This window comes from Wickerhamomyces ciferrii, contig 00049 (genome assembly GCF_000313485.1).
Source record: "Wickerhamomyces ciferrii WGS project CAIF00000000 data, strain NRRL Y-1031 F-60-10, contig 00049, whole genome shotgun sequence".
Classification (NCBI taxonomy): domain Eukaryota; kingdom Fungi; phylum Ascomycota; class Saccharomycetes; order Phaffomycetales; family Wickerhamomycetaceae; genus Hansenula; species Hansenula ciferrii.
The window spans coordinates 229586-246060 of record NW_011887691.1 but is presented as its reverse complement, the minus strand read 5'-3'; the positions used below and the strand labels follow the sequence as shown (position 1 = coordinate 246060).

Genomic DNA, 16475 nt, shown 5'->3' with positions numbered 1-16475 from the left:
CTATTAGTATAGTTCCAAACCCAAACGCGACTTTATCTCTTTCTTATATACGTCAGAACAACTACAAGTTTTATATTCAAAAGGACGAGTAAGTTAATAATTAAAAGTTCTATTTAGAATATATGCGTTCATCTTCTTAGATCTTAGTGTTGTTCCAGGTGTCTTGAACACCGAAAATAGAGGTGATTGTACCAGCCAATCCAACAGCACCTTCATCATAGTTGAGGAATTTCAAGTTGTTCAAGACAATGAAGAAATCAAATGAATCCCAAACTAATCTCTTGGTAGCCTTGTAGTTTTCTAATTCGATAGCCTTAGATTTTTCTGAATCTTTTTCATCTAATGATTGAAGTTTTGAACTTGTAACAGAAATTTTACGTAAATCATTAACTAAACCTGCAACTAAACCAACGAACCAGAACCAGTTAGCATATTTTGGAGCTTTTGGGAAAGTTTTATTTGAAACTAATCCGGCTAATTTGAACCAAGCAATTGAATCTAATGATAAATAACCAACGTAAGCCAAGTTTTTCAAAACAACAGTTGATCTAATGATAGAATCTGAAAGTTTATTATCAAAAGCTTTAGCAGCATCTTGGACGTGATTTAAAGGCTTTAAGAATCTTAAACCTTTTCTGATGAAAGCAGCATGACCCTGTAGTGCTTTAAATAGTTTAGCTAATTCTGAAGAACCTCTTGTAGCTGCATGGAAGGCAAGAAACCTAACCAAATATTGAACTAAACGGAATGATTTTTCTCTACCAGCTGTTGTGTCAAGGTATTTGATCAACTTCTTCAAAGTTGGATGATAAACTATAGTATCCACCACCATTTTCTATTCAATGTGTATTAGTTCTCTTAATTAACTTCAAGAACGAACGTTGTTCTGATTATAAAAGTGAACTTTAGTGCAAAAACTGGGGTTACAAAAGTATTTATACAAGAAAAAAGTACCGTTCAGCCTAGCGCAACAAACGCTCCAATGGCGTCTTTCCGAGTCCGGAGCAAATCGGCTGCTCGGGGAAAATATGAAAATTCAAAATGCCATAATAAACTATTAAGGCACAAAACAAGTCAATTTAAACGACCTTTTCCAACCTTAAAGAATAAATTACAAATTAAGTCATTTCCCAGATATCGGAGAATGTAGCTTACATATATAATTACTTTTGCCAGAATTTAAACTTTTTTATTAATTTTTCTATATGATATCATCTTGATCTATTCTTTGTTGAAGAGTGTTTGAGTGTATTCTCTTGATTTTTGCATCAATAAGGTATCAGCAATGACAATTGAAGCCATGGCTTCAACAATTGGAATAGCTCTTGGGGTAACAGCTGGATCATGTCTACCTTTAGCAGCTAAAACACCTTTAGAACCATTGTATTGAGCAGTTGGTTGTTCTTGAGAAATTGTAGCTGCTGATTTGAACGCAACTGAAAAGTAAATATTTTCACCATTTGAGATACCACCTTGGATACCACCAGAGTTATTGGTTTTAGTTCTGAATCTACCAGTTTCTTCTTCCAAGTAGAAAGGATCATTATGTTTTGAACCTGGAATTTGAACACCTTCAAAACCGGAACCAATTTCGAAACCTTTTGAAGCTGGGATTGATAACATAGCATGAGCTAAAAGAGCTTCTAATTTATCAAAGACTGGTTCACCTAACCCTATTGGACAGTTACGAATAACACAAGTAACAACACCACCAATTGAATCTTTTGAATCTCTATATTTTTCAATTTCTTCAACCATTTTTGGTGCAGCTTCTGAATCTGGACAACGTACTGGACCAGCAGCATCAACTTCATCTCTTGTAATAGTGTTTAAAATTTCAATGAATTTTGGATCTTGAACATCTCTATTCATTTTAACTTGACCAATTTGTGAAGTAAATGCAACAATTTCGACACCGTTGGCTTTTTCTAAGAATTTATCAGCAATGGCACCAGCAGCAACTCTACCAATGGTTTCTCTTGCACTTGAACGACCACCACCTGAGGAAGCTTTAGTACCATATTTCTTCAAATAAGTGAAATCAGCATGAGAAGGTCTTGGGTATAAATCAGTTTCTGAATAATCTTTTGGTCTTTGATCTTCATTTGCAACCAACATACCAATAGAAGTACCTAAAGTTTTACCATATTCTGTACCGGATTGGATGAAAACACGATCTTTCTCATTTCTTGGGGTGGATAACTTAGATTGACCAGGTCTTCTTCTAGTTAATTGTGGTTGAATATCAGCTTCTGTTATATCTAAACCTGGTGGAACACCATCAACAATACAACCAACTGATTTACAATGGGATTCACCATAAGTAGTGACACGGAAGAATGAACCAAATGTTGACATTTTTGTACTATTTTGATTTTTTCTTCTATCTGTTAAAGGAAAACAATAAAAATATTAGTTATTTATCAAATGGATATCTGTACTTTATGTATAATTTCCACCAAAGACTCATCTCAATTTTTTTTTTCCAGATCGTCGCGAATTTATTTCCCAAAAAAAAATGTGCTTCTCAAGTGCTCCTACCGTAAATTGATAACCATTTGATATTTTAATTGACATAGACTTGACACAAAATATTATTGTTAAAGTGAATGGTGGGATTTAAATGAGTTGGTTTCTTGAGAGATTTACACTATGCTTATTGTGTCTGATTCATGGTCCTCATCTGGTTTGATGTGACTCCAGAAATGCATTTGTCTCATTCATTTTATCAGCATCTGATTTCACTTTCTCAATCCATCTTTGCACTAAATCACCATTTTCCTTTTCCAATTTCTCCAGTTTGTCCGTTAAGAGATTATTTTGTATAGATAATGAAACAATTTCATCGTTTATTAGCTCAATAGATTTGTTCTTGTGATAATATTCTTCTGTTTGGTTGTTCAATTTATCAGTAAGTCTCGTCACAGCTTTGTTTAGACTGGAATTTTCCTTCCTTAGCTTCAATACTTCTGTTTTATTTAATTTTGACTGTTCTTTCGTCAGTTTGTTTTCTTCTTTGTTGCTTTTCAATTGAACTTTCAATTCTTCGTTTTCTTGTAACAATCCTTGTAGTTCACTTTAACATGAGTTAGTCAAACGTAACAAAATATATCGATTTTCTAGTAATAAAGCACACTCACCTTTGAGATCCTGTAGCTCTAGCTTTGGATAACTGCTTTTCAGCCTCTGTTAACCTTTCATACAAACTCTCCACTGTTTCTTGTTAACAAATGCTTTACTGATCATACAGACTTTATAATACTCACAGCTTGCAAAGACGCCACTTCTGGGCTTCTCAATTTGGTCTCTTTTATCTAATGACTCTAATATTTGGTCTCTCCAAGACATTGCGGCTCTTACAATCTGGTGCTTTGTAACTTCTCAGTTAATGTCTCTTTCATCCTTGATGCTGTGAAGTCGTAAATAGTCAAGAAAGAGGATCGCGAATTTTTCTAAACGTAAATTAGTACTCAACTTCCTGCACTATCGATAACATCTCAAAACAACCACTTTAAAGCAAAAAAGAACCACTTTACCTCAAAAGAGACCCACATTATTCCTGGCGCTAGAAGTACAATGGCATCTGAGATACCCCCAGTGACTGGGGAGACCCATGGTGATGGTACAGTTAGAAGCGCTCAAGATTCCAGCAATGGGGACTTAAGTTCCTCAAATCTCTCAACAGCGTGGAAATATTGGAAAAAGAAGCAAGGGTCTGCTGAAAACACAACCAGGAAGATATCATCAATTGACCCTTTAGAAGCATACGATGCTTCTCACTCATCAGAAACTGACCAACAAACTACCAATAATGATTCTCAGATACGGCCTGCTGAAATTCAAAACAATGAAGATTCCAAAATAAACAATCCGCCACAAGATAACAACCAAATTATACATCCAAATGCTCCACAGGCCCAACATCAACAATGGCAGTCATGGCTGAATCCATTTTCATATTTACCTCAAGAATCTTTTAGCTTCCCAGGTAATCAACTCCCAAGTCTTCAAAGTCAACATCGTTCTAATGATAATCAATCTGAACATTCCTCTACTTTATCTTCTGCAACACCAACTGAAAATGGGTGGTTTGGTTGGATATGGCCTAAAAAACAGCAAAGTGAAGAAAATTTAAATCAAGAAATGCTCAGCTCAATTGAACTCAAGAGGAACTTAAAAGAAGCAAAGAAGGCTATTCAAAATCCAGATTCAATTTGGGCTTGGTATCAAAATCATTATAATGATAGACATGATGGTGAAATTTCGGTCTTGGAAACAAAAACAGAAACTTCTCCAGTAGAAATGAATAAATTCCCAATGCAATACAATAAAACAAATACAGAATTTGGTGATGTGGTACCCAAATTTGATGAATGTTATAGAGAAATCACAACAAAGACTACGATTAGAATTGCAACAGAATTATATTATAATTATCCTACAGAAAAACATTTGTACATAAAGAAAAACACACATAAACCATTAATCACAAATATATTGGTTGTTTCAGTCACGGGTAAGACCAATAAGACGTTATCTGCAAAGTCATTAAGCTCATTAGCTGTTGAATCTATTAAAGACTGGTATTCAGATAAAGAAACAAGTTTTGATTATCAAATCGAAAGCGTATCATTAGAAGCTGCAAAAATCAATGAAGATTCTTCAGAAGATTTGTTTAAACTTTTAATTAATTGGAGAGAACAGTTCAAAACAATCGATTTTGTATTTTTCGCAGGTTATGATAATTCGGTTCCATTGTCTGCTAAACTTTTAGAAATTATGATTGAGAGAAATTTATTCACAAATTCCAAAAAATTTGGATTATTAAGTGTTGATGGTATAATTCCGGGTCCATATCTTGATGAACCAAATAAATCTCAAATTTCGTACTGTCCAGATTTCAACCATATTATTGTTAACCTAATTGAATTATATAATGTCAAATTCACTATAATTGGGACACTGAATAGCATTCCAGGATCACTTGCACTTCATTTGAAACATCCAAATATATTTAGATCAATGCATATACTGGAATCAAGTTATGAAAATACATTTGAAGTTTACCTTTTCCAATTGTTATTGATTGCTCATAATCTAGGACATCCAACTACCAGGTTACTGATTCAATTGAATAAATTTTTCAACACTACAACAGCAAGTATAGCAGATCATTTAGATAAGAATGATTTTCATAACGCCATAAAAAATTCTTTAAATACAACAAGTTTATTCCAAAGTAAAAAAATCACACTGGATTTGGTTAATGATTCTATACTTGATAACGAATATAATTTGATATGGACATTACATGCGTTTGTGGATGATTTTAAAAAGATTAAAAACATCGAGTCTCATAAATGGGTATCAAATTTCATAACTTCATATAAAGATTGGGATCCTCAATCCAAAAGCCTTAAGGAACTCAAGTACATGTTGGAAGTTTTGAAAATTGAAGATTACTGCGGTGCACTTTTGAATTAATTTCACTCCTTACCTTTTATGAATAGATGAAAGTTACAATAATGAAGAACATAATTCGAATTGACATAACTGTAAAGATAAATTGTAGCCTATGACCTATGACTGAAGTTTACTTGAGGTGTAATTTTCGTTCAAATTGTGTTACACGCTTATATAATTTTTTTAACGCGTTACCATAGAGTTTCGCGTTTGTTTACAAAAAAACTGACATAGTCGATCTTCGAAGACCTCAGTTCACTTTTGGATCAAGATTTATGTCTGAGGCGATAAAAAGAGATAATCACACTCTTTTCATATCCTTTGACCTTCAATATACTTATATTGATACCATATTATGTCGTTGGATCCTTTGAATAACAAAAGGGTGGGTTATATGTCAAAGTCTGATTCATGAATATTTGTTACTAACAATTTTTTTCCAGACAAGAAATGATTCTACAGAAGAATCAAATAATCTAAAAAGATCACATACTACAGTGGCAAATAACAATATCGGGAAACTTTATAGTTTAAATGATTCTGATCATCTCTCGGTTCCAAGACAGAAAGCAATCAAGATTGGTAGAAGTAGAGGTAACGATATTAGAATTATAGGTGATGATATCTCAGGTGTTCATTGTGAATTATTATTGGTTTGGAATGAAGCTATTCAATCTTATTATTTGAATATAATTGATCATAGTACTAATGGTACATTTGTTAATGGATCTAGAATATCTGGGAAAAGTATATTGTTGAAGAATGGTGATAAGGTAAATTTTGCTAAAACTGGTGCCTACGTTTTCAGGTATAAAAAAGATGAAGAATCCAATGGAGAAAATAAAGAAAACAAGAATGTAACTAAAAATAACCAAAAAGTTTCATTCTTTGATGAATATGTCGCAGGGAGACAATTGGGTGCTGGACATTATGCTGTTGTGAAAGAAGCAATTAATAAACATACTGGTAAATCATATGCTGTCAAAATTTTTAAACCTCAAAGGGTTGATGATGTCAAAAGTACTAAACAATTCAATCAAGAACTTGAAGTTTTGATGAGTATTAAACATCCAAATATTGTGGAATTGGTTGGAACATATACTGAACCAATAAATAAATTTTCATTTACTACATATCTTGTTTTAGAAAAAGTTAATAGTGGTGAATTATTTACTAGAATTGTTAAAAAGCAAAGCTTAAGACAAAATGAAACCAGAGCTATATTCCAGCAGTTACTAAGTGGGCTGGAATATTTACATAATAGAGATATCATTCATAGAGATATAAAACCGGAAAACATTTTGTTGAATATTACACCAAGAACATCATCGAATCAAATATCTACAGGGCCTTGGGATGAAGATGAATTAAATGTTGAAGTCAAGATTGCAGATTTTGGCTTAGCAAAATTCATTGGTGAATTAAAATTTACAAATACTCTATGTGGTACACCGGCTTATGTTGCACCTGAAGTTTTAGGATCTACAAGGAAATATTCAAAGAATATTGATCTTTGGAGTGCAGGTGTTTTACTTTACGTATGTGTTGTTGGTTTCCCTCCATTTAGTGATGAACTTGGACCTCCAAATATGAGAGAACAAATCATAGCGGGTAAATATGCATTTTATAGTCCATATTTTGATGAAATTGATGATCTTGTTCTAGATCTTATATCCAAATTGTTGGTTGTTGATCCAAATCATAGATTGAATATCAGACAAACAATGGAACATCCATGGTTTGAAGCTTCTGCTGGTGAATCGTACCAACCAATAGTCGCTAGATCACCAATTAAAGGATCTGTTCCAAGGACATACACGGAACTATCAAAGATGCAAAGCGTTGAAGAAGCACAATGATAAGATTATTATGAGTTGAGTAATTCAAGAGTATAAAATTTAGAAAAATAGATGATTTATGATTTTATGAGGAATTCCAATTTAATTTTTCTTGTATTGTTTACTTTTTAGTTCGGCGGCTAATTATTTTGATTTATATATAAAGAGATCGAGTTGCCCCAGGAATTTTGAAAACTAAACCATTCCCATAACAAATAAAAGAATATATAGAGGACTCATATCAAAGAAGGTGCTGATTTGTTTTCAACATGGCTAAGTCTGCTGGTGTTCAAGATGTTGCTGGTGATGAGGTGTCTAATTTGTTGAAAGATTTTACAAATTTTGAAGGTGATACTGATAATGGGTCTGACGATGAGGAGGAGGAGGTGGATGTTAGTAAGAGCAGTGACCCTGTGGATGAAGATGTCATAAATAAAGAGTTAGTTACCTGGGCTGGAAGACTTGAGTTGGAATCAATAGATTTAAGACAAAAGGCAAAAGAATTGACTAGTCAAATGACAAAAAATTCATTATCAATCAAAAATACATCAGATGAATTGAAATCAGAATTTATAGAGTGGAAAGAGTCTTCTACGAAGCTATTGGATGGTTCAATAAAGTCATTCTCTAAGGCAACTTCTAATTTTTTATCTGCTACAAAATCAATGTCTAACACCAAATCAAATTCTGCTAACCAAACTGATAAAAGGGTTATATCGAGTATATTTGAAATTTTAGAGTCTACACAATCATCAATCAAAAGTTTTGAAAAAAAACTTATAGCTGTAAACAAAAATGAAAGATCAAAAACTAGAGTTGGTGGTACACAAATTGATAATGAAGTTCCATTAAGTACATTGAATAAGAAACTTCAAACTATAATAAATAGTGTTCAAAGGTTTCAAGATCAGAACATGAGAGAAGAAGAGTTAAGAAAAGAATCGAATTCAAATATTTTACAATTGAATGAAACGCTTGGGAAATGTTTAAGAAGAATAGAAGATATTCAGTATTTACAAGTTGATTTTGGTCATGAATTAAAAGTTTTGAATAGATCACAAAATAATCTCTTGGGTGAATTTAATAAGATCAAATCTGCATCAGTTATAAATAATGCAAAATCAACAAATAATCAAATTAACAAGGAACTAAATAATACCAACAACAATCAATATAGACCAACACCACCAAATAGTTCATTTAATGAATCTAGTAATATAATTCATCAACCAAGAGTTCAATTACCAGAATCACCAAAAAATATAGAACCTAGAAAAAGAGGTCGTAAGCCAGGTACAAAATTAGTTAGAGGGAAATTACAAGATCCAAATAGTTCTACAGACATACCTTTGAAAACTCATAGAACAAGAAGAAATCTTACATTAGCTGAACCAGGATTTATGAGCGATAAGTTACCTAAACCTTATCAATCAAAGAAAAGAAAAATATTGCAAGATAGAATCAATCAAACCAAATCACCACGTCCACAATTACAACGTGATCATCTTCCTCAACAACAACGAGAAGATTCTCATTATCATCAATTCAACCGTCAACAATCACAACCAATTTTCTCATCTTCATCATTTGATAAACATGATTCAAGTAATAATTGTATAAGTTTACTTTCAGATGATATGCAATCAAGTTTAAACTCAGAGCTATAACCAACTTTATTATTTAAAACTGCATACTCAAAAATATATATCAATTGCATAATATAATCAAAAAATTTCAACGTTTTCAATAACACGTTTAGAATCTAATTTAATTTTTAAATTATATCCTTTTGGTGTAGACGGTGTACCTTTTAATGTAAAATCTCTATAATATAATTTATAAACAGCCATATATCTACTTATGAAATCCCTAACTTGTTGATCAGTCATACCTGAACCTTTTTGTTCAATCAATTCATGTTCTTGTTGTATTCTCCATTCAAAAACATTATTAATATCTTCTGTATCAAAAAAAATATCAACATCAAAAAAATTCCAAATCTTAACGTATTCATCCAAGAATGAATTTATTTCAAAAATATCATCTTTAGGAAAATTTGATAATAATTTTGAACTGTTAATAATTTCTTCAACATCATCAGAATTTTCAAATGGTAAAAAACCATTAAACCAACCTTCCACTATTAAAATATCAATTGGAGTTTTAATATTTTGCCATTGATCTTCATCATTTCTATCACCTTCTCCATTAAAAGCAGCTTTATTATAAGTTGGTATCTTAAAACCAGATTCTTTATTAACAATCTTGGATATTAAATTATAACCTAATTCAACATCATGAGTACCAGGTAATCCTCTACCATTTAATAATTTTGTACCTGGATGATCTTTAGTTAATTGTCTTTGATCTTTATTTCTCAAGTATAAGTCATCAGTTGATATAGTTATTGAATTCAGGGTTGGATAAGATCTTGTAAGATGAATGGCTAATTTTGATGATAAGTATGATTTACCAGATCCTTGAGGTCCTGATATACTTATAACTAAAGGTTTTTCATTAAATTTCCATTTTGTGATTATTGGTTCTAGGAATTCAATTGATTTTGTGAGTGTGGACATTCTTGGTAGTCTTATTTGCTTTATACTTTATGCTTAGTATTTAAAAGATTTGTTGAAGAAACAATGTTGACATTTTGGAATGTCGGTTGTTTTTATAGTCTGGAGAAAATATGGGGATATCTTTAAACTTTCTCGAGATTGTGTGGAAGAAATATCCGAATTTTTCGTGGGATGAAAATAAATCAAAAGGTACATGAATACAGGAACAATCCGGTTGAAGGAACTCAGACTACAAATATTGAACAGATATTTAAGTATATGTTGTATTCTTTAATTTCAAATGAACTGGTTTAATTTGTTTTCAATTTAAATAGCTTTTAAATCTTTTAATTTAGAGACTAATTCATCAACATTACCAACTTTAATACCAGCATTACGAACAGGTGGTTCTTCAACTTTTAAAACTTCAATACGTTTTGTAACATCAACATCAAAATCAGATAATTTTAATTTTTCTAATGGTTTCTTTTTAGCTTTCATCATATTTGGTAAAGTTGCATAACGAGGTTCATTTAATCTTAAATCTGTAGTTATAATTAATGGTAATTTTGATTTAACAGTTTCTTCACCTCCATCAATTTCTCTTGTAACGAAAACTTCATCATTTTTGATCTCGACTTTAGCAGCATTAGTAGCTTGTGGCCAATTTAAAAGACCTGCAAGCATTTGACCAGTATGATTTGAATCATCATCAATAGCTTGTTTACCCAAGATAACTAAATTTGATTGATTTTTTTCAACAACTTGTTTTAAGATTTTGGCAACTGATAAAGGTTCAATTTCTTCTTCACCAACATCAACTAAAGTTGAAGAATCAGCACCTTTTGCTAAAGATTGACGTAAAATATCTTGAGATTTAGTTGGACCAATTGAAACAACATGAACTTTGTTTACAAGACTTTTATTAGCTTCTCTAATACGAACTGCTTCTTCAACCTATGACTTAAAGTTAGTTATTATCATCAAACATTATTAGACCATTTACTTACAGCAATATCACAAAATGGATTGATACTAAATTTCACACCTGTTTTTTCAATACCAGTATTAGTCTTATTGATTCTTGGTTTGATTGCGAAATCAATGACTCTTTTAACAGGCACTAGGATGTTTAATTTTGATGACATTTTGTCTATATGATTATTTAATTCAATTGCAAAGTCCACCAGGGATAGCTTAAAGAAACAAATCTATATAATATTCAAGATCTTTTGTTCAAATTTATATAATTTATGGGTTTTAAATGGACTTTTCTTCCCATCGAAATATTGGAAAAAAATCAAATTGGCTGATGTAATCCGTGGTACAAAGATTACGTAAGAACATCTGGTTATTTAAACCAAAATAAGTTTTAATTTACAAGAATTTTAAAAATGTTAATTGAGAACGAAAATTGTTAACTATGTGAAAATTTAAATGTATATTGAATAAATAAATAAATAATGGAATAAATAAATAAATAATATAAATAAGTTCAAACACCACTCCAATTGGCAGTTGATGATAATCTCTTCAATTCTTCATGTTCAGGTAATTTAAACCCCCATTCTTCTTCACCAGGTCTGACTTCATAATATTTCTTTAAATCAACATCATGATGAGGATGACTAACTAAATTAAACCATGGAATAATACCTAAAAATAATTGTGAATTTTTAGAATTTCTTGCTGCAACATCTTGTAAATTTGGTGTTAAAGTTGATGTACCATATGGGAATTCTCCTTTACTTAATTTTGATTTAATTTCATATCTATCTAATTTAACTTCTCTTGAATTTTCACTAACACCCCAAAATCTTTTGGTTGAATGATTATAAACAATTATAAAACCACCAATAAATCCCATAATTGTAGTTACTCTTAAAATACCACCATTTGGTCTAGTGAAATGTTTCCCATTATTAGGATCAAAATATTCTAATGCTGTAAATAATCCAGGAAATGCTGCTGTTGCAATTGCCCAAGTTCCATAATCTGAAGGACGTAGATATTTTACAACACGACTAAAATGTGGATCTGTATCAATAATCTAGTGAGGGTTGTTAATATAAATTTCGAGTGTATCTGATGGAAAGATTACTCACCTCGTATTTATCAGTGACTGGCATTGTTAATATTCCCTATGGTTTGAAACTATCTTGAGTACCTTCTCTATGATCTAATGGTGATAAAATCATATGAATAAAGCTCAATTTCTTGTGGAGATTTGAAAGGACTCCTGTTCTGGTACTTACTGTGAGGATCTAATTTTACTATGTATTTTCAGTGCTGATATTTACGCCATGGTAATTCTCTACCTATTCCTGCCTAAGTTTTAACCCACGCGCCCACTCACTCTGTCTAGATCCTCTCTAGGCCTCTTAAGCCGAACCGATAACCAAAACTATTATAAATCCACACTTTCCACTATAAATATCTTTACTAATACAAAGATTAATAATGTGTCAAAAGTTTCCAGAATATTCATAGAATACATTTAAAATGTGTCATAAAATATACTTATTAATCAATTTTTTGTCATGTTTAGATCAATTTGTAATGAATTTTAAGCGAAATTCAGTTCCAGAATGTTAAAGATTTATAAACGCGAACCACAATTTGTAAGCATATCACGAATATTTGAAAATGATATAAAAAGGTCGACAATCCTTGATATTTAATCACAATTTCAATTTTTATCAGATAATTATCAATTCAATTGATTAAAAACACTTATACATCACATACACATATACACACAATGGTTAACGTCATTACTTCAGTCGATCAATTCAAACAATCTATTGCTCAAGATAAATTAGTTGTTGTTGATTTCTTTGCCACATGGTGTGGTCCTTGTAAAATGATTGCTCCAATTTTAGAAAAATTTGATAAAGAATATACTAATGTTGATTTCTTTAAATTAGATGTTGATGAATTAGGTTCAGTTGCTCAAGAACAAGAAGTTAGTGCTATGCCAACTATTATTTTTTACAAGAATGGTTCAGTTGTTGATAAAATTATTGGTGCTAATCCAAATGCTATCAAACAAAAACTTGTTTCACTTTCTGCTTAAGTAAAGAAATAATCTTTTGACATCAAAAATAAAAAAAAAAGTTACATGATAGATACGATTATATGATACTCTGCTGATATATTTCCTGTACAATAAACGAGTCTTTTTAATTGACTAAATACTTTGTAGAATCCAACTCATCGCATTGCTCTTGTAGTACCTGTTCTAGATTCCCAGTGTAGAAAAGAACCAGAATCCAAATCCGACCACCCTCGAAAAGCAAAATAAAAAAAAATCTTCAACACTTTAAAAAATTAAAATTGTTTTTACAAACACCACTAAGAGGGCATCCTTACACCACTTGTTTTGTTTACCTTTTGTTTACCTTTTGAAATCACAGCGGTTAGCACAGGAAAACACAGCGGTAAAGGTCCAACAATGAGTCAAGAAGAGTTTGAAAGTGTTCCACAAGACGAGAATGATAACATTGATCAAGCATTGCTGAAGTGAGTATTTTGTAAAAGAAATATATAAGGGATGATACTAACAATCTCAATAGTCAATCTGATTCAAAACTATTTGTTAATAGTCAAAATGAACCTATTCAATTCTTTATCCCAATAAATGAAGACGATAGAGATAATTTGGAAAAATTAATCATTGATCATGGTGGTGAAGTTATTAACGATCCAGGTGCTGGTTATTATATATCAAAACATCATGATCCATTAAGAGATGCTGTTGATCCAAAATTTATTTATGAATCAACAGAACAGAAAAGTTTATTAAAAGTTGATAATTATAAATTATATAACCATGCAAACGCTGGTAATGACGATCATGTTCAACAATTGGTTACTTATTTACATAATGACCATAATGGTCAACAACAACAACAAGATCCTGAACAGCATCAACAACAAGATCAAGATCATCAAGTCACAGGTGAAGATCATCAACCTACAACAGTTGGTGATTTGATTCATGAAAAAGAACCAACCAGTAGCAATGCCTTAGTTGGGGCAAATAATGAATCAGTTCGTGTTCATAATACATCATCAAATAAAAATGGTTTCACCAAGGAAGAAGATGAAATAATTTTAGATGAAGTTAGAAGAAATCCAAATCGTCGTTCAACTCATGTGCTATTTAAAGAAATTGCAGAAAAAATCGGTAGACATACTGGTAATTCTGTTCGTTATCGTTACAGAACTTATCTTGTTAATCAATTAGATTATGTTTATCAAACTGATGAAAAGGGTAATTTAATCTTGGATGATCAAGGTCAACCAATAATTGCAGATAAATTACCAATTACTTTGAAAACAAAATTTACTGCAGATGATGATTATTTACTTTGTACTTTAGTTAGACAAAATTTACAAGATAAATTAGGTGATGAATATGAACCAAATCCAAAAAATGTTATATTACCTGGTAAATTTTTAGAAGCTTTAGCTGAAAATCATACAAATCATACAAAATCTGCTTGGAGAGATAGATATAGAAAATTTGCAATTCCTTATGGTATTGATAATTATATTGAATATTATGATAATGAAATTCAACAAGGTCGTGTACCTGATAATATTAGAAATTTTACAGGTAAACATTTATTTAAATCTTCTAAAAAATATAAAAATGGTGAGTTAGATGATAATGAAGTTGGTGAAAGATTATCAGAACATAATGATCAACAAAATAGAAGAAGACCAACTAAAAAGAGAAAAACAAATGAAATTCAAACTACTCAAGATTCAAATAATTTATTTGCAAATGGTGGTCAAGATGATTTAAATAATTATGATCCTGAAAATGGAGATTTTGCTAATTCTCATACTGCAGCTGCTGTTGCTGCAGCTAATAGATTAAATAATCCACCAAATCCTGAAGATTTCTTAACAAGTGATTTAGTTACTGCTAAATTTTTTGAATTTCAACCATTAATTAGTGCAGTTGAAAAAATTGAAGAAATTGTTAATCGTGCTTATGAAATTAATGATGCAGAACAATTAATTACTGCATTTTATGAAGAAGCTGGTATTCAAAAAAAATTTGGTGCTTATATCATTACATGTGTTTGTGGTGATTTAATTTTAATTCCAAAATATATTGAAATGTTATTAAAAACTGGTGAAAATCCACCAAGAGATATTCATGGTATTTGGACTTCAAGAGATGATGCTTATTTAAAATCAGAAATTCCTGAAAGGATCGAATATATTAGAAGATTACATGGTAATAGAAGAATTGAATTAAGAAAACAATTCATTAATGAAGATTATGTTTAAATATATTCATTTGAATTTGGTTGAATGGTTGATATTGGTGTTTTTTACGTCGTTCTTTTTTTGTCCTTTTCTATAATTTTTATTTGTGTTATTATTTGATTTTATTGGTACTTTGACTTTCTTCTATCTTATGTATACTATTTTATTTGTTATATTTGAATCATATTATTTGTATTTGTTTTTAAAAAAATTGTAGTATGTTGTTTTAATATACGCTTAATCCCAAAAATATGTGGTGTTTGGATGTGTCTGTTTATTAGTCTCGGAGCAGTTGTGCATAAAACATGAAACATATAGTATCTCGAGTAGTTTTAATTTTATTCCATTATTGTACAACTAATTATTATTTGATCAAGTCAATCCATATCTAAAGATGTCAAGTTCCAAAGATGATACAAAACTTGAAGGTTATAATAAAGTGGTCAAAGATATAGAAGATCAATATATTAATGATGAATTCAATCATGAAAATACTGATTTTGAAATATTAAGTACAATGAGATATGATCCATTATTAACAAGTTCAGTTGATCCAAATCTTTTCGAGACAACAACTGATAATTCGAAATTATTTTTCTTATTTGATGAACATTTACATCGTTTAAATTTTACATTAAAATTTTTTAAATTAGGTTATGAAATATCAAGAGATGAATTATTAATTAAATTAAATGAATCTATTCAACCTTTAGATAAATCAAATTCATATAGGATACGATTAACCATAAATAAAGAAGGACAAGTTAATATATCAACACATTTAACACCACAAAGATATAATTTATTTGATGGTTTTAATTCATGGGAAAATTATACTTCAAATATTTGGAATGTTTATATAGATTCTGAACCAATTCAAATATCACCATTCACTTCGTTTAAAACTACAAAAAGAGATCAATATAACATGGCAAGAAATCGTACATTAAATCTAGAATCTGAAGAACCTCAAGAAGTATTACTTTATAATAGTGCAAATCAAATAACTGAAGGTTCTATAACAAATGTTGCATTTAAGACTTTTGATACCAATACAGGTGAAGAAGAATGGATAACTCCACCATTAGCATCTGGATGTTTATGTGGTGTTGTTAGACATTTATTATTGACAAAGGGGATAATTAATGAAAGACAAATTAATTTGAAAAATGTTAGAGATGGTGAAGAAGTTTTATTATTTAATGGAATTCAAGGTGTTGTTAAAGGTCGTATAATCAAGAGATAAAATGTGGACTTTATCAGGGGCTACAATTAACTAATAAAATTTCACAAATGCATTATTTTTTCTCTATTTGATGTTAATGTAGTT

General features: G+C 30.6%; 11 protein-coding genes across 11 annotated transcripts; 5 read left to right on the top strand and 6 right to left on the bottom strand.

Annotated features, from left to right (window-relative positions):
- Positions 1 to 136: 136 nt before the first annotated feature.
- On the bottom strand, positions 137 to 832 carry PEX11 (Pex11p; the record flags this gene model as incomplete). The annotated part of the gene is made up of 1 exon (XM_011277277.1): positions 137 to 832. The coding sequence occupies one exon, from the start codon at positions 830 to 832 to the stop codon at positions 137 to 139; it is 696 nt and encodes a 231-aa protein (XP_011275579.1).
- A 389-nt stretch (positions 833 to 1221) lies between these two features.
- ARO2 (bifunctional chorismate synthase/riboflavin reductase [NAD(P)H] ARO2) lies at positions 1222 to 2358 on the bottom strand (the record flags this gene model as incomplete). The annotated part of the gene is made up of 1 exon (XM_011277276.1): positions 1222 to 2358. One exon carries the CDS (start codon positions 2356 to 2358, stop codon positions 1222 to 1224), a length of 1137 nt encoding a protein of 378 aa, XP_011275578.1.
- Positions 2359 to 2679: 321 nt separating this feature from the next.
- Positions 2680 to 3348, bottom strand: ATG16 (Atg16p; the record flags this gene model as incomplete). The annotated part of the gene is made up of 2 exons (XM_011277275.1): positions 2680 to 3076; positions 3263 to 3348. 2 exons carry the CDS (start codon positions 3346 to 3348, stop codon positions 2680 to 2682), a joined length of 483 nt encoding a protein of 160 aa, XP_011275577.1.
- Positions 3349 to 3576: 228 nt separating this feature from the next.
- Positions 3577 to 5484, top strand: BN7_2216 (uncharacterized protein; the record flags this gene model as incomplete). Its single annotated transcript, XM_011277274.1, has 1 exon — positions 3577 to 5484. One exon carries the CDS (start codon positions 3577 to 3579, stop codon positions 5482 to 5484), a length of 1908 nt encoding a protein of 635 aa, XP_011275576.1.
- A 334-nt stretch (positions 5485 to 5818) lies between these two features.
- On the top strand, positions 5819 to 7322 carry DUN1 (serine/threonine protein kinase DUN1; the record flags this gene model as incomplete). The annotated part of the gene is made up of 2 exons (XM_011277273.1): positions 5819 to 5852; positions 5926 to 7322. The coding sequence occupies 2 exons, from the start codon at positions 5819 to 5821 to the stop codon at positions 7320 to 7322; spliced, it is 1431 nt and encodes a 476-aa protein (XP_011275575.1).
- A 248-nt stretch (positions 7323 to 7570) lies between these two features.
- On the top strand, positions 7571 to 8968 carry BN7_2214 (uncharacterized protein; the record flags this gene model as incomplete). The annotated part of the gene is made up of 1 exon (XM_011277272.1): positions 7571 to 8968. The coding sequence occupies one exon, from the start codon at positions 7571 to 7573 to the stop codon at positions 8966 to 8968; it is 1398 nt and encodes a 465-aa protein (XP_011275574.1).
- A 57-nt stretch (positions 8969 to 9025) lies between these two features.
- On the bottom strand, positions 9026 to 9880 carry TDA10 (putative ATP-dependent kinase; the record flags this gene model as incomplete). The annotated part of the gene is made up of 1 exon (XM_011277271.1): positions 9026 to 9880. One exon carries the CDS (start codon positions 9878 to 9880, stop codon positions 9026 to 9028), a length of 855 nt encoding a protein of 284 aa, XP_011275573.1.
- A 306-nt stretch (positions 9881 to 10186) lies between these two features.
- On the bottom strand, positions 10187 to 11007 carry CIR1 (Cir1p; the record flags this gene model as incomplete). The annotated part of the gene is made up of 2 exons (XM_011277270.1): positions 10187 to 10707; positions 10866 to 11007. The coding sequence occupies 2 exons, from the start codon at positions 11005 to 11007 to the stop codon at positions 10187 to 10189; spliced, it is 663 nt and encodes a 220-aa protein (XP_011275572.1).
- Positions 11008 to 11354: 347 nt separating this feature from the next.
- On the bottom strand, positions 11355 to 11988 carry BN7_2211 (NADH-ubiquinone oxidoreductase 21 kDa subunit; the record flags this gene model as incomplete). The annotated part of the gene is made up of 2 exons (XM_011277269.1): positions 11355 to 11854; positions 11961 to 11988. The coding sequence occupies 2 exons, from the start codon at positions 11986 to 11988 to the stop codon at positions 11355 to 11357; spliced, it is 528 nt and encodes a 175-aa protein (XP_011275571.1).
- Positions 11989 to 12620: 632 nt separating this feature from the next.
- TRX2 (thioredoxin TRX2) lies at positions 12621 to 12935 on the top strand (the record flags this gene model as incomplete). The annotated part of the gene is made up of 1 exon (XM_011277268.1): positions 12621 to 12935. The coding sequence occupies one exon, from the start codon at positions 12621 to 12623 to the stop codon at positions 12933 to 12935; it is 315 nt and encodes a 104-aa protein (XP_011275570.1).
- A 378-nt stretch (positions 12936 to 13313) lies between these two features.
- Positions 13314 to 16391, top strand: BN7_2209 (DNA-binding protein RAP1; the record flags this gene model as incomplete). Its single annotated transcript, XM_011277267.1, has 3 exons — positions 13314 to 13381; positions 13465 to 15113; positions 15523 to 16391. 3 exons carry the CDS (start codon positions 13314 to 13316, stop codon positions 16389 to 16391), a joined length of 2586 nt encoding a protein of 861 aa, XP_011275569.1.
- Between the last annotated feature and the right edge of the window lie 84 nt (positions 16392 to 16475).